Below are 16,252 nucleotides of genomic sequence, written 5' to 3' on the forward strand. Positions count from 1 at the left end.
TTAGTTTTAGTTTTTGTCGCAAGGACTTTATAGTCGCCGGACGATTCTCACTAAAGTGGGAAAAGTGAGGAGTCGCCACTTTAATTTTGAGAGAAATTAAAAAAAAAACCATTTGTAAATATTAAAAACCACTTTGAAAATAAAGATTCTAGGTTCGGGATCTATATACGGATGGAGAAGGCGTTAGGCACCCCACATCGTCTCTTAACGAGGGTAAGCAGATTTAATGTTATGCTCTTTATAAATTGATAATTTGGGGGTTAGAATAATGATGTTAATCCTTTGTACGGATAAAAGAAATATTTGATATTTCACTATTTTGGGTTGCCCAAGAACACGAGTATATGAGATGATCCTTCAGTGAATAGGTGTTATGTAATAGATTTTTTTGGGGGTTAATATGAGTATTGAAGTTTTGATATTCTCAGGGGGGAATTTTTGTCCAATAAATATGAGTGCCTTGAGGAGAACTCTCTATCGGGCCTCAACCTAGTATTCGGGATACTTTGGGAAGACCTCTTCCGTCGATCCTTTGATATATTAAGCATTTAATTTGAGAGCTCGGGTAAGAAATCTCCCCCAATCTCTTAGTATATTTTAATTTGAATTTAAGCTAAGAGAATTCGGGTAAAAATTCTTTCCTGATCTCTTAATGTATTCTGTTAAAATTCAAGCGAAGGATTTCGGGTAAGAAATTTCTCCCGACCTCTATATATTTTATTAAGATTTTGGCTGAGAATTCAGGTAAGAACTCTCCCCCGATCTCTTAATATATTGCATTGAAAATTAGGTTGAGTTCGGTAAGAACTCTCCCCCAATCTCTTAATATATTGCATTAAAAAATTAGGCTGAGTTCGGATAAGAACTCTCCTCCGATCTCTTAATATATTGTGTAAAAAAATAGGCTGAATTCGGGTAAGAACTCTCCCCCAATCTCTCAATATATTGCGTTAAAAAATTAGGCTGAGTTCGGGTAAGAACTCTCCCCCGATCTCTCAATATATTAATAAGAACGGTGTTTTATAAGAATTTCGAACTAGAGATTCAGGTAAAGGGTCTTTCTTTGTCCCTTTTATACGGGAATGAAATACTGAAGACACAGGAAACCCCTGTGTAAAGCTTTTCCTAGCCTACGGGACTTTATAACTAGATGGTGAACGATAGGCCGAACTGCTTGCCAATCTTCTACATGATCACCTTATCAGAACTCTTTGGTTTGCGACATCCGATATCTTTTTATTCACTCGACCGAGATCCAAACTTGTCTTGATTCCTGATCTATTGTCTTATCGTCTGGGCTTGTTCCAAGGCCCGATCTCATAACTTATTTGTTTGACCTAATCTTATTTCCAACCTATCCGACCTTTGCTACACCTATTTTTCCTTTATCATTTTTCATTTGTTCAGACCAAAACTCTCATGTTAAAGTACTCATGCCTATATTCTTTAGAGTATTCACGAGTCGCTAATGACTCAAATACCTACTCTCGAAAGGAATGAAAACGAGGTGATGATAAATGGAATTTACGAGTGAATAAAAAAAAAGAAGATAAAGGAAATAACTACGGGTTAAGATAACCTATTCTAAGATTTAGTGTGAGTGGAGATATATATAAAAAAAAAAAAAAAAAAAAAAAACTTTAAAAGGAAACTTGAGAAAACAAACAGAGGATATTCGACAAAATGACAGTTTAGATGCCTACCTGTGGAAAGTTGGAGAAGCAGGCGAGCCAATTATGGTATCCACAAATCTTGGAGAGCTGAGAGCAGACGGCCGAAGAGCTTGAGCTTACCCGATGTAATAGGAATAAAGTGGAATGAGGTTGAGCTCGGAAGGTAATGCACAGATACTAAAGTGATGGGAATGAGGTGGTGCGAAGATAGTTTCACAGAGTAGTGCACAGGTACTGAAAATGAAAATCTCAGGATTTAGAGCTCCTTTAGATGAAAAACTTCAGAAAACTGGTTTTTAAAGTTTCTCAACACTTTGAAAGCTCCGAATGACAAGCAGCAAGACTGAATCAAAGTCCAGAATCTTTCCACGATAATCACCACCTTCCTCCTCTACAGTGTTGCATGCAGGTATTAATAGGGAATGGGTGTTCAAAATGAAGGGTCAGGATCTTATTAGGGGGAGACAGAAGGCTTAGATTCAAAAGGACATAATCTGATGTCTGAGAATTAAAATGGAGGGTCGGGATTCCGTTCAGAATATCTATCCTTTCTTCCCTTAATCCAACAGTCAAGGGTCTCGCCTTATGAAATAGATCCAAAGGCTGGGAATAAAAGGCGCTAAATCTGTCATCTACTTTTAATCTGAGGGCTCCAGATCCATCCTTACAATTATAATCAACAGTGGAGATTGGGATGTACAGGACTGCTTTGACCATTTGGAGTCTGGCGGCTAGGAGGGCGTCCTTGCAAATGAGATGTGTGGTGAGGATCTGATCATGCCTGCAATGCTTTAACTAACTCGGATCTGACAGTGAAGGGAGCTAATTGAAAGTTCTGACTGGAAGTTATTTAATCCTTCTGCGTTCTCCGATCTCTATAGGTCGTCCCCTGTTTCTTCCGATCTTTTTGTGACTGACCCATCTTAAGATTGTTATTCCTATCTCTATCTTCTTTTGCATCTGGTCTTTTATTTCCCGATCTCATTATTTTCCAACCTTCTACTCAATTTGACCTGTATCAGTCAAAGCAATAAATTCTTCGATTACCTATGAGCTCGCTTCGAGTTCCGCAATAAATGTCAGGGCCCTATATATATGTAGCAATAGGAAATCACCTTCACACTTCACTTTTTCCTTTTTAAGTTTATTTTCAATGCTCCACTTCCCCAATTCTAGCTTTTTCGGTGATAATTCTGATTATGATAGCCATTTTGATCTTTTTCTGACTGTTTCCTTCGCCCCTCGCCTGAAAATTTATGACCCCGATGATCGGAGAGTTATGAGAACGTCATCTAATGACAGCGAGGGAACCAGACTAATTTACCGATCAAGGTCAAAAGTGACGGCCATGCTGATCTTGAATCGATCTACCGGTACAATCGGTAGATCAATATCGGACAAGAGGAATGCTAATTTCAATCTTGATGTTGGTGACCATCTCTTGAAGTTCATTTGGCTTCCAACCATATCAGGCATCCCGACTGCAGCCCAGTTCTGGTCAATGACATCGGCGATGACTCCGCTCAATATCATGAGAGTCATAGTCACCCTATCTGAGCTGCACATCTATCCAATATTGGTGGCTGGCTTTCTAATCAAACGCATCTTTTAATTCAGCCACAAAACTAGCCTTTGACATAGGCCAGCATTCTGGGCTTCGGAGTAGTCTTAAGCTAGGTAGAATGTAGTGCTGATTTTGAGAGATCATGCAAATGATGTAATCTAATCTTTTGAGATTGCCCAAATGATGTAATATGATCTTTTGGAAATGAAATGAAATTTTTACTTGAATGTTTTTGTTTTGTTATTGCATTGATTATTTTTCTGATCTCTGATAAGTGTACTCGATCTGATCCCTAGACGAATCGCCATTCGCCAATCCGTGGGTTTGGAAATTTGTTCAATCCGATGACCTTAGTTGATCGATCTCATTTATCTGACTTTCTTACTATATTTCTGGAACCTTCTTGTGACGTGTCATGGAGGCAGCCCAGTCCCACTAACCGATGGGTCACTTGGGACTTCGTGAGCATTTAATGCTCAGACGGGTATAAATAGGAGAAAGGTTAGTTATTTGTTTCCTTATGTCATTTTTAGACCTTCCCCTAGCAATTTCAACTCTTCCTCTCACTTTCTAAAGTTTTCAGGCACCGATTCACACTCCAGTAACGGTTTTGATCTTTTCTCGGTTGGTTCTCACTTTTGTTTTCTGAAAATGAGTGGTACCGACGGTTAGAGAGCTGCTAGTCCTCCCTCCATTCATATCTCATGACATCGGATGAAGTTGAGGTGGTCAGGCCGAGTGGGCGACTCGAACCTTCTAAAACCTCTGTCTCAGTCCACGGTAGGGCGGCCCAGTCAAAACAAGCATCTTCTACAGGGAAAGAAAACTTACCCATGGATGAGTTGCCGTCGGTCCTCAAGGAAACCGATCTGCAGTCCATTAGTCAAGAATATAACCTTCAGACTGACTCTTTCGAGCTCATCAGATGTCATGGCGATCTCCGAGCTGATCATTTCTTTGAAGAAAACGACATGATCATGGTATATGAAGAACAATTGAAGGCCGAGCTTCGGTTCCCCCTGGATAAAATCTTTAGAGCCATTCTGAAGTTCCATCATGTATGCGTAGCCTAAATGCACCCAAACTCTTGGTGGACTCTGATGGCTTTCAGAGGCTTATGCCGAGCTAAAAAGCTCGAGCCTACAGTAAAGATTTTCGCTGAGTTGCATAGGCTCACTCGACGAAAGGACAACGAGTATTGGTTTTTCCAAGCCAAGCCGCACTGTGGGCTTTTTACCGATCTCCCTTCTTCATTAAACAATTGGAAGAATCGGTTCTTCATATTGAGGAGTAAGATCCCGAATGGCTTTGAGGGTATCCCGCACAGTTGGCAGTACTTGGTCCTTTCAGTTCCAAAGAAGATTGCCCTAAATAGAGATGAGGACGCCATGGTAAAGGAACTTAGTCAAATTGAATTCTACGATATTTGTACATAGAGAGATTGGAGAACAACAGCAGGCAAGATTGGATGGTCTGGAGATCTAATATTGACTCAAACTCATCTGATAAAGCCCAAGAGATCAGAAAGCAATCTAACTTGAGTGTGAGATCGATTTGTTCTTGGGACGAGCGATCAGTAAGTTCGGAAAAGCTACCTGTGATCGGGACATCGATCGAGAACGGATAATAAAGTTTCAATTTTAAAAGAACTTTGCCTTCGAAGGTCGGCCAAAATATGGTGTCTACAATTTTTAGAATTTTTAGCTATTTCAATTCAATTTAGTTTTGAGAAAAAAAGTAAAATTAAATCGAATCGAACTAAATTAAGTGAAAATAGATCTAAATTAAGGTAAAAATCAGACTCAAAATCAAGATAAAAATCATGAAATAAAGTAAAAATCAGGTCAAAATAAAAAAAAAACCCATTAAAATCCTAAACCGTTCTATTCAAACCGAATCAAACTAAATTAGATCTTAGTTTGATTTTCTTAGCATTTTAGCTCGATTCGGTTTATAATATTTATAAATTCATATAATTTAATTTTTAATAGTTAGTTGGATTTGAAACGAATATCTACCCTATCGTTGAGGGGTTTTTCTTATTTTTATATGTTTTTTTTTAAGAAAATTTTTAACCAATTAATGATTATAAAGTGTCATTTTTTATGTTGAAATTAAAAAATTTTTAAATTGAAAGGTTATTAAAATATCAAAATGTTACATTTTAATTGCAAAAATTGGTTATTTATTTGGTTATTTTGAAAGTTGGAATATAGATGGAGACTAATTCAATGTTACATGTTTTTTTAATACCAAGTTAGGTTATGGGTGCATTTTTTATTATATATTTTATTATTTTAATTAAAATACATATTATTTGAATAAGTCAAATAAATAATAAATTAGTTGCTGGTCTACTTTTAAAAATGCTTCCAAACATAAGGAAATTGTAATAAGGGCAAGTTGAGTGAATTTTTTGGAATTTATGAAGGCAATGACAAATGCATACTGCCTAAAAAAAAAAAAAAGACAATCTAAACCTAAATACTACTCTCAATTTGAGGGTGAATTAGAAGGTTTTTGTCTTAACTTATAAGTCAGTCCAATCAATTCATAAGTTTTAAAAATAGGTCAATTAATTTGTTTATAATAATTTTTTTGTTTACAAGTTGAGTTTATAAGTTAGAAAAAATAAAATTGGGAGACTCAACTTAAAATTTTTTTTGTACTTATAAGTCTTATACTTGTAAATTAGTTTGATCAACTATTTTACTATATTATTCTTATCTAATTTTTAAAATTTCATCATAAATCTCGTTTAATATACTTTTTAGTCATTTTAATAATAAATATATTTATAAGCTATTTTTTATTAGAAGGTATTTGGCTTGACATATAAGTCAGTTAAATTTACTTATAAGTAAAAAATCAAAAGTAGATTTAGCATTTAGTTTGGTTTATAAATTTAAAAATTACTTAAAATAAGTCAGAAGTCATAAGTAAGGTACTCCTTACTTATGACTTATTTACTTATTTTAAAATTATATTTTGACTAAGTAAAAGACTATATTATTCTAATAACTTTTTAAAATATAAATGTTATCCGTATTTTAAGGACCACATCACTCAATGATATATCTTTTTTTATCATTTTGATAAATTAAGTTACTTTAAGCACTTTTTAACTAAACACTTAAATTATTTAAAAGTTAATTTTAATTATTTTTATTAAACAATTAATTACTTATTTTTAAATTAACTTATAAGTTAAATTTAAGTTAAAAGTAAGAAGCTAAGAGAAGCACCCTCTAAACACATTAAGTGCTTATCAGTCATTTATAAATATTTTAACCAAATACATAACTATTTAAAATTTTAAATATTTATAAATTTAAATTAGCTTGCTTATAAGCTAATTTATATAAATAAAGTCAAACAACAACTTAATTTTACTCCTTTGTGCAGGAGAATACCACATTATTAATTAAAAAAAATATATTAAGTTCATTGCAATGTATTTAAGGAATTTTACTAGTTGGTATAGAACATTGGACAGAAAAATTAGTGATATTCTGTTAAAATTAAAAATTTAAGTCGATTTTAAGGAGGTGACTAATTTCGATCACCTCCTCTCAATTATGAACCTAAATTGAGTTGAAATTATCTAATAGAATCAAATAGGAAGGCTTAAACGCAAGATCTTTCTCATTATCTATGCTTTAAAAATTAGGGGGAAAAAAACTTGAACTTTAGTAAAAATTAGGGAAAAAAAAAACTTTAATAATTTCGTTTTTCTTTAAATATTTATTAAGTATTAAAAAAAATTCTGTCTTTATTAAAATCAAATGAGACGAGTATTTAACAATGGTAAATTATTATCTTTAACCTTCGTATTAAGGAATAAGAATTTTATTAAAATTGTTATTATTTTAATGATAATTTATTCTTGTCATTAGCCCGTATATACACGTATTTTATCTATATAAAAAAAACTTCATATTAATAAATAAACTAGTCACGTGATTATAATTCAATAATAAAGTAATAATTCATTAATGTCATTACATTCATAATCAAATATTTGTTAACTAAATTATACATATACCATCTCCAAATTATATATTAGCAACGTGTTTAAATTTTAATTTGTGACTAAATATTGCCTCTGCTTAAGAGTGAAATGGAAGGCAGCATCGGATTATCCAATGGTTCGCTTTATTGGCTGTCATCTCGAGTTCGGTAATAGGTCCCTTCTTATGAGGTTTGATTAAATCGATGACGTCAACTAGTGACTCTGGGCTTCGAGCCTAATGGGGCTATGGGCGTCATACCCAGTGAGCCCTTATTTTTTGGCTTTGAAGAAAAAAAAATTTTTTTTTAATTTTTAATTTAAATAATATAAAACTACTTGTAATTTTAGTAGTTGATTTTTAAATTATTTTTATTAATGTAGCATTTATTAGATTAAAAAAAGTTATATTTTCTCTCTAATAATTTAACAATCGTCAAGAAAAATATTTAATTAATTGTAAAATATTATTCTTAATTAATTTCTTGCTAGTTTCTTTCTCTCTTGTTCTCTCTTTATCCACAATCTCAATAATTTAAATTGCACAAATCAATTTCAATAACCTATAATCTATTTACCCTAAGTTACATTTTAAAAACCAGTTGCTGCTGAAAGTCACAAAAATTTTATATTACTTAAATTAAAAATTAAGGGTTCTATATTATAAATTAAAATTTAGATATCTTATTATCACATTAATTTAGTTGTAGCCAAAATAAAGATAAAAGACAAGTAGCGGATAACTGAGTAACAGACTTTAAAACCCAGATACTCGGTCAAAGAAATTAGTCGCCCAAATATACCAAGCGATACTTGGATCACTATCAAGGATAAAGATCTCAAGATATCCGCTAGGATTAGAATCACATTCACTTGAGAACTCAAGAAAGACTCATAATTACACTCAATCTCGAAACTCATAGTCCTAATAGAAAACTATCTTAAAAACGTGTATAAGGGTCACCAGATATGCATACTAGGCCATCTGATTATTATTGTGATTACTGTAATTCAGCCATTCTATTATCCAGCTCCCATTACTGACTTAAATATCGGAGTGATGGTCATCTAACCTACTCGGTACTTTTCTTTTTTGCCGATCCGATCCCTGAATTTAGTATCTATTACCCACCAAAGAGAAGAACAACATCACAAATGTCCCTGAATTGAGGTGCCATTTATATAATTTACCAAATATTTGTCTCATATTAGACAAAAGTTTTAGGCTTTTAGTGTTGGATGTATTTAATCCTGGTTTAATCATCCGTACCATATCAACGTGTTAAGACTGAATATTGTCTCCGACTAATATGTAGACTATTGATCATATATGTGTTTGGATAGAGTGAGAGAAAATTTTATAAAGGTAAGGTAATGGAAGGCAATATAATAAAACCTCACAACCCATCAATTTAGTGAGTTGAAAAAGTGATAATTTTAAATCTTTAAAATTTCTAAAAATTTTATCTCTTTTAAAAATATATTTTCTCCCAAATAAATATGATACTTTAAAAATGTATCCTTTATTTTTAAAAACTTCATTTCAAATAAGTTGTAAGAATTATTCACAATCTCAATATCTTGAGATTTATTTCGAGTTTAGTAAAAGGTTTCTCCTCGTATGAATTGATTAAATCAAATATGTCAACCATTGATCGTGGGCCTAATGATTCATGCAATATTTCGTAGCCCCAAAAAAAAAAAAAAACTCAATCATCAACATCACTTCCCTGGTACTCTCACACATCGAGGGGAAAAACAATCACCTATGGTCAGAAAAAGAAAGGCCTGCAAATTGGAAATTTCATAATTTAGCCAATGAGGATGGCAGGATATTTTGGTAGATTCATCGATCTGTGACAATCTATTGTACATGAAACAGCGCATATGCAGACTGCTGGTAGCCTTTTGCTCCCTGCAAAAATCAAAGCAAAATGGGCTGGCACCCACAAAGCCCCCTGCTTCTAAATATTAAAACCAAGCCTAAAAAATTTGACCATATTTTGATTCTCTGGCTTCAACTTCACCAACTCCAACAGAAACTCAGAGTCATCCATTTGAAAAATAAATCAAATTTCAGTTAAAAATCATATTCTAACATTCATTGCTTTTCAAGCTGTCACAGTCTCAGAAATGGGCCATCTTAATAATAAGGTGAAACCTGCACTTAGGCCTTCCCAACAACAAGTTTGATTAACATTGGTTTTAAATAGGATTGAAATCAGAAGTCTAAAATAGAGTTTTCTTAAAAAAAAAAAAATAACTATCAAAATCGAAATTGAACTGAAACTAAAATATCTTATTATTCAATTATGATTTTAATGAATTTTAAATTAAAAAAAAACATGATTATAAATATTAAAATTTATAATATTTATACTCCATTTATTCTATTGAATCTGAATTAGTAATTCAAAAATCGAAACCTTGTAGCTCCTTAGCCATGATCACCTTAAATATTATGATAATATGCATATTACTTACTTGATAGGTGTTAGATTTGAGTCGCTGTTCTCCAATCCCTTAAAAAAAAAAAAAAGACAAATATTTCAAAAACATTCATATCCAACAACTAGGATTTATAAAATAGCATTTAAATTATATATATTTTTTATTAAAATAAAAAATATTTAAAATTAAAATTAAGAGATTAAAACAATATTTTTAAAAAAATAATATTAATTTTTTATAATAAAAACATAACAACCATAATAACTATAGTAAAAAAATCTTAGGTCAACTTCCACGGTACAACTCTGTTGTGATAATGCCTTGCCTTAGAACAATTTCAAATTTCAATATCAAAAGCCCTAATCTATTAATTTTTCATGTATGTACAATTGCCCCACCATTTTTTATACAATTTATTTTTTTTTTTTAATTTTACTTGTGCAAGCCAAGCTTTTGACCAGCAATATCACATCTAACCTCAGCAAGTCCAATCCTAGATTTTTCAAGATCAAACTCCATCCAAATATCTTGCTGGTGATGATTTCCAATCACAGATGCTTCAATTCCCATCAAGTCTGAGTTCCCAAATGTAAAGCACCACACTGAATTATTCCCCCTCATCTCACCATGTACCCGATACAACAGTCTCTCTCCCGATACACTCATTTCCGCACCCTCAAATATCATGCTCACAGTCGGCAATGCGGGCAATCTCGGCCGGGACGATTCCATCAAATAACACAAGTCCATTGCCCCTTGGAATATGAAATTCGGATCATTTAAAACTCTCAAAATCCCTCTGGTTTGTGATAAAAATTCATTTTTTAAAGCTGTGTAAACCGGACCTAACAAGAATGTGAACTGGGTGCCTGAATCAACCATGGTTTGTCCTGCTCCGGTATGGTCCGGTACAAAAACAGATTTCGGCAGTGATAAGATTTTGTTGCCAACCTTTATGCCTTCGAGTTGGACCGAGTAAGCGACCCGATCAAAATACGGTAATGGGGTTGAGATTTGAACTAAAGGAGTGTAGTTTAGTGGTTTAAGCCAAGACAAACTGGCATCTCCGAGGAGCAGAACACCGGACGACTCCAGACCCGATATGCAATAAGAGAATTTTCCATACCCCATTTGTTTCACGAATGATAATGACCCACGGTTCATGCCCATTAGCCCGGTTGTCTTGGCGTCTTCCTCTGTATTTGAACTGAAACCCGTGTCCATGCACCCGAAAATTGTGGCGGGCCGATTGGAGGAACCGATACTGAATGTTTCAAACGCGAGAGTGCCTTCAATGGAGGAAGCGTCGGCGTAGGAGATGATGACATGACAGTGCTTAGCAGCGTCACAGGAAACGGGTATGTTAAGGTCACGGGTTCCGGTCCTGCAGGTAGGAGAAGAGCAGAGGACTTCAGCGTAAGTTGTAGATGTGGCGGGGTTAAAGATGGAGTTCAAGCCTTGTGCTTTCTTGCAGTGAAGCCAAGAGAGCTCGCTGCCTGTGTCAAGTACCATGGTAATATTCTGCGGAGGGGAACCAACAGTCAGGGAGACTGTGAGAGAAACATTATGGTGGAACAAGAGCTTGTTGGTGGCGAGGGCGGAGGAGGTGCTGGTGAAGTGTCTTGTTGTAGAGAAACGAGGATGTTTCTGGGTTTTGAGAGGCAATATCAAAGATTCTTGCTTTAAAGAAAGACAACGTTTGGCTTGCAAGAAAACGAAGAAGAGTAGTACTACCTTAACAAGAAAATGATCAGATGCCATGTGGGTTTTCTTGGTGTTTCCTCTCGTAGCAGGAGAACAGAGAGAGAGGGAAGAAGATGGTACGTAGATATTGTTGGGTGGGGTTGCCGTGTGGTTGTGTTATATATATATTTAAGTTTGCATTGAAAGGGTTTGGGACGATTAGAAAATCTTGTTGGTAATTAACAAAGGAGAATTTAATTAGGTGTCGGAGAGTGACTTGGGTTGTTTATGGTTGGACATAAAAGTTAAAAATGACAAGCTCCTGTGGAGTGGGATTTTATTATAAGTCCCATAATTGTATTTTAGTCTATAATAAATTAAGTTTAGTTAAAAAATTTCATGTGAAGTGAAGGAACTCATGAAATTAATTAAGATAATGATGGCTATGATCAATCAACATTATTGATAAGGATAAGTATGTGTTTGGTGAAGTAGTTAGACAAATAGTTTTTAAAAGATATATATAGTTCAAGTGTTTTTCATAATTATTTTTTTTAAACAGTATTTGATTTGATTTAAATGTATTATAAATAAAAAATTATAAATAGATTGATATTTAATTTGATTTATAAAAAAGTTATAAGTAAATGACTTATGAAAAAAAAAATTATTTATTTTATTTTACTTTTTATTAATTAAAAGATTATTTAAAAATTAATTTTAAGCGGTATGTACTTATTTATAAATTAAAAAATATATTTGAGCTAAAAGTTAAAAAATAAGTAATGAAACTAAACACTGCTTAATTATCTTAAACATTAAATTAGAATTTATTAATTTCTTTAAAAATAATTATTGATAAAATAAATTTTACTTTATAAAAAATAAAAATATGATAGAAAAAGGATTTATTAAAAAAAAACAAAAATTTAATTCTTTTTTAAAGAAAATATATTTGAATCCAAACTAACAGTTTAAACCAAAAAAGAAGAGCTGAGGCTTACCTAGTCAAGTCTAATCTATTGCCATTGAAGACTTAATCTAATAATATAATTACACAAAATTGATCATCATTTGTTTGGATTGCAATATTTAATTCTTTAGTTTGCATTTATAAATATATTTTAATTTTAATTAACTTCAATTTTAATTAACACGATTAAAAATATATCTCACATTTCTATCCATCATAACAAAAATATTTCATCCATTAATATAATTAATCTTCAATTATAATAAATTAACATATAATATTAATTTATCACTATATTAAAAAAAATAGAGAGCTAATTATCTTATTGTATAGCTCATCAAAGAAAAATGATTGTAACTAACAAGAACAGGAGTTTGTACGAGTGATAAAAAATTTTATATCTTTTAAATAAAGTGAAGTATTTAATTTTTTTAAACAAAGGAAATTCATACTTAATCTATTGAATTAAAAGATATCTATAATTTATAATAAATAAATTAATGTGAATTAATTATACTTAAAAAAAAAGAATTACACTTGTTCAATTACTAAGTAATCAAGTTCTACTGCGAAGATTTTCTATGACAACTAATTAGTATAATCAAAGCTATCCCATGTCCCCTACCTAATAAAAGGTCAAATTTTTTCTTCAAGTTATCTCATAGTTGATGCTTAAAATTGCTTGGATTTATGGTCACTGCAAGTTCATAGTGTTTGGTGTATGACTGTGACGTATGCTTGTACAGTTCTAGTGCCCATAAGAGCAAAGGTACTTCCATGGAATTTCTTTACGGATACAACACATCATGACAACTCAAGATGAGGAAGAAACTATTGCTACCCTACCCATTTCAACTTGAATAGTATACATAAATTATATAAGAATAAAAATTTCATTAAAATTATTTAAATTAAAATATTAAAATAAATTCAATTCTATACAATTATTGACGTCTTGAGTAATTTGATTTGAAGACTCAGAGAACTGTGAGCAGTCAAAATTCCAAGAACTTTCTTGGTGCATGGGCTGGAGACGTATCCATTTACCAACAAGACCCCTTAGTGTCTCCATGTAAGCTACAATTGGGGACCAAAAGTGGACAATTCTACCAAAACCAGGAGAACCCAACAACCACCAAAACCCACTTTCTTGGATAAGAGAAACTCTTAATTTAAAACTCTCACTCTTTAGCAATTACAGATGACTAATTATTAATTAATCAAATTAATTCGTATTATATAGGTGTTGTTATGCCAAGGGGAAAAAGGGAAGAAATTATTAGTGATTGTGACACATATAATTAAACAAAGCTTGAAACTTTAGGTATAGATAGTATGATGGAAAAAAATCAAAATAAGTCCTAAATAATAAAATATTATTTTTTTTCAAATTTTAAATATTAAAAATTATTTATTAATTTTAATTAAAATAAAATAAAATAAATTTATATTAATAAAGAATAAGTAACTCAAGATTTATTGATAAGAATATATATGTTTCTGGCAAAGAAATATTCTCAATTGATTGCCTCGGCTTTTATGTCCCTTCATGAGGACACGAAGAAAAGAACTCTTTGAAGCATTGGGACAAGCACACATATCATCTCACTTTGGAAGGCATATATACTTGAAAGCTTTTCTCAGGCAATTATTTAAAAGAAACCAAACTAAATACTGAATTGTACAGGGACCATCTGATTTCTTTTCCCTAAAGCAATTTCTCAAGCCCCTTCTTCATGACACCTTCTAAGAGAATATTTATGTTGATGATACAAACTTACAGCTGATTTTGGCCAAATTTATATTTAGAGAGTTCAATAAGAATTTTTTTGATTTTAGATAAAAAATAATAATAATTTAGAAAATTTCAATGCTTACACCAACATTTTTAAAATTTAAGGGGGCTAAATATATATTTTTATCAAAAATAATAAAAAGTATAAGGGTACATATAGAAAATTTTTAAGGTTTGAGGGGTCATAAAAATTTTTAAGAAAAATTTTAAGGGTACTATAAGAACTGTTATTAAATTATTTTTAATAATCTATAATTAATATATTTATAAAAAAATATTTTTTTAATAACAGTTCTTATAGTAATGTCTAATAGACCTATATATGTCGCAAGGTGTTTTGCGGTCGTCTGGACGAACACTCACCGAAGTGGAAAAGTGAGGAGTCGCCACTTTAATTTTGAGGGAAATTAAAGAAAACCATTTGTGAAAGCAAGTTAAAATGAAACCACTTCAAAAACAGAGATTATAGGTTCGGGGTCCATGAACGGGTGGGGAAGGTGTTAGGCACCCCACCTCGTCCCTCAACGAGGGTAAGCAGATTTAACTTCACGTTCTTCATAGTTAGGAGGGCTTGAAGGGGAATGTTAATCCTTTTGACCGAAAGGAATGTTTGATTTTTCACTAATCCGGATTACCCAGATACATAAGTAAATGAGACAACCTTAGTGAGTTGCTGTTGCGTATTAATTTTATTTCAGGGGGATCATCTTACGTATTTGTTAAAATTTGACTTGGAAATCGGATAAGAACTCTCCTCCAATCTCCTATAAATATTTGTTAAAAATCTTGGGTTGAGAATCGGATAAGAACTCTCCTCCGACCTCTTTTAAATATGTGTTAAAGTTTTTAAGTGAGAATCGGATAAGAACTCTCCTCCGATCTCTTTTAAATATGTGTTAAAGTTTTAAGTGAGAATCGGATAAGAACTCTCCTTCGATCTCTTTTAAGTATTAAAATTTTGGCTGGAGGATCGGATAAGAACTCTCCTCCGACCTCCTTATAAATATTAAAATTTTAAGTTTGAGGATCGGATAAGAATTCTCTTCCGATCTCTATTAAATATTAAAATTTTAAGTTTGAGGATCGGATAAGAACTCTCTTCCGACCTCTATTAAATATTTATTAAAATTCTGGGCGAGGATCGGATAAGAACTCTCCTCCGACCTCTATTAAATATTTATTAAAATTCTGGGCGAGGATCGGATAAGAACTCTCCTCTGACCTCTATTGAACATTTAAATGGGGACCGGATAAAGACTTTTCCGATCTCTCAAGGTTTAATTACAGCTACGCATCATAAGAACCTGAAACTAAGAGTTTCGGTATTCAAAGATGCTAAGGGTCGGAATGAGGCTTCTTCTAACTGGTTGGTACCTTGTGACCAGACAAAGGATGCCAGACTAAATTTTACCGATCTCCTATATAATTACCTCACCAATACCTTTTTGTACATAATCCGTCCTGTTTATTTACTTGAAATTTAGTTTCATTCTGCTGGATCACCTTCTCGGTTAGCCTAGTGATACAACTCTATTATTTTCTTAACATATTACTCAGGCTTTCTATTTCAAAGAAGCACTTAAGACACGACTACCTACATTTTACCGAACTACTTATACGCTACTTGAGATGAGGACTTTCGCATTTAGAAGTAGCAAAGCTTAACAAAAGAATGGACCAATTGACAAAGAAAGTAAACTTCGGGAATAACCTTCATTACACCATAGAAACTTGGCGAAGATTACGAACATAAAAGTAAAGGAAATGTGTAAAATAAAAAGAGCTTTTAGTGAAACAGAGATATAAACACTCACCTGTGAGGAACCGAATCTACTAAACTAATCGCAGAACGTAATAGGGGCACAAGCTGTTTAGCTTGAAGGCTGAAGCTCTCCTAGAAACGAAAAATGCTTCGCTAAACGGCAGTCAAGTTTATACAAGCAAGTTGAGCTTGGGGAATAAGAATGGAAATAAAGATGACAAAGAACTGAAAATAAGGGCGTCACAGGATAATGAAAGAACTGAAAATGGAGAGTTCCAGTATTTCAAGAATCCCTTTTGCAAGAAAAGACTTCGAAAAACTGGTTTCAAAAGTTTTTCCTTA

The 16,252-nt window shown here is 32.6% G+C and overlaps 1 protein-coding gene across 1 annotated transcript; it reads right to left on the bottom strand.

The window, feature by feature from the left end:
* Window positions 1-9,958: 9,958 nt before the first annotated feature.
* LOC110647424 (aspartic proteinase PCS1) lies at window positions 9,959-11,666 on the bottom strand. Its single transcript, XM_021801234.2, has one exon. It carries the CDS (start codon window positions 11,456-11,458, stop codon window positions 10,130-10,132), a length of 1,329 nt encoding a protein of 442 aa, XP_021656926.2. The 5' UTR covers window positions 11,459-11,666; the 3' UTR covers window positions 9,959-10,129.
* Between the last annotated feature and the right edge of the window lie 4,586 nt (window positions 11,667-16,252).

Source organism: Hevea brasiliensis, chromosome 8 (assembly GCF_030052815.1).
Source record: "Hevea brasiliensis isolate MT/VB/25A 57/8 chromosome 8, ASM3005281v1, whole genome shotgun sequence".
Classification (NCBI taxonomy): domain Eukaryota; kingdom Viridiplantae; phylum Streptophyta; class Magnoliopsida; order Malpighiales; family Euphorbiaceae; genus Hevea; species Hevea brasiliensis.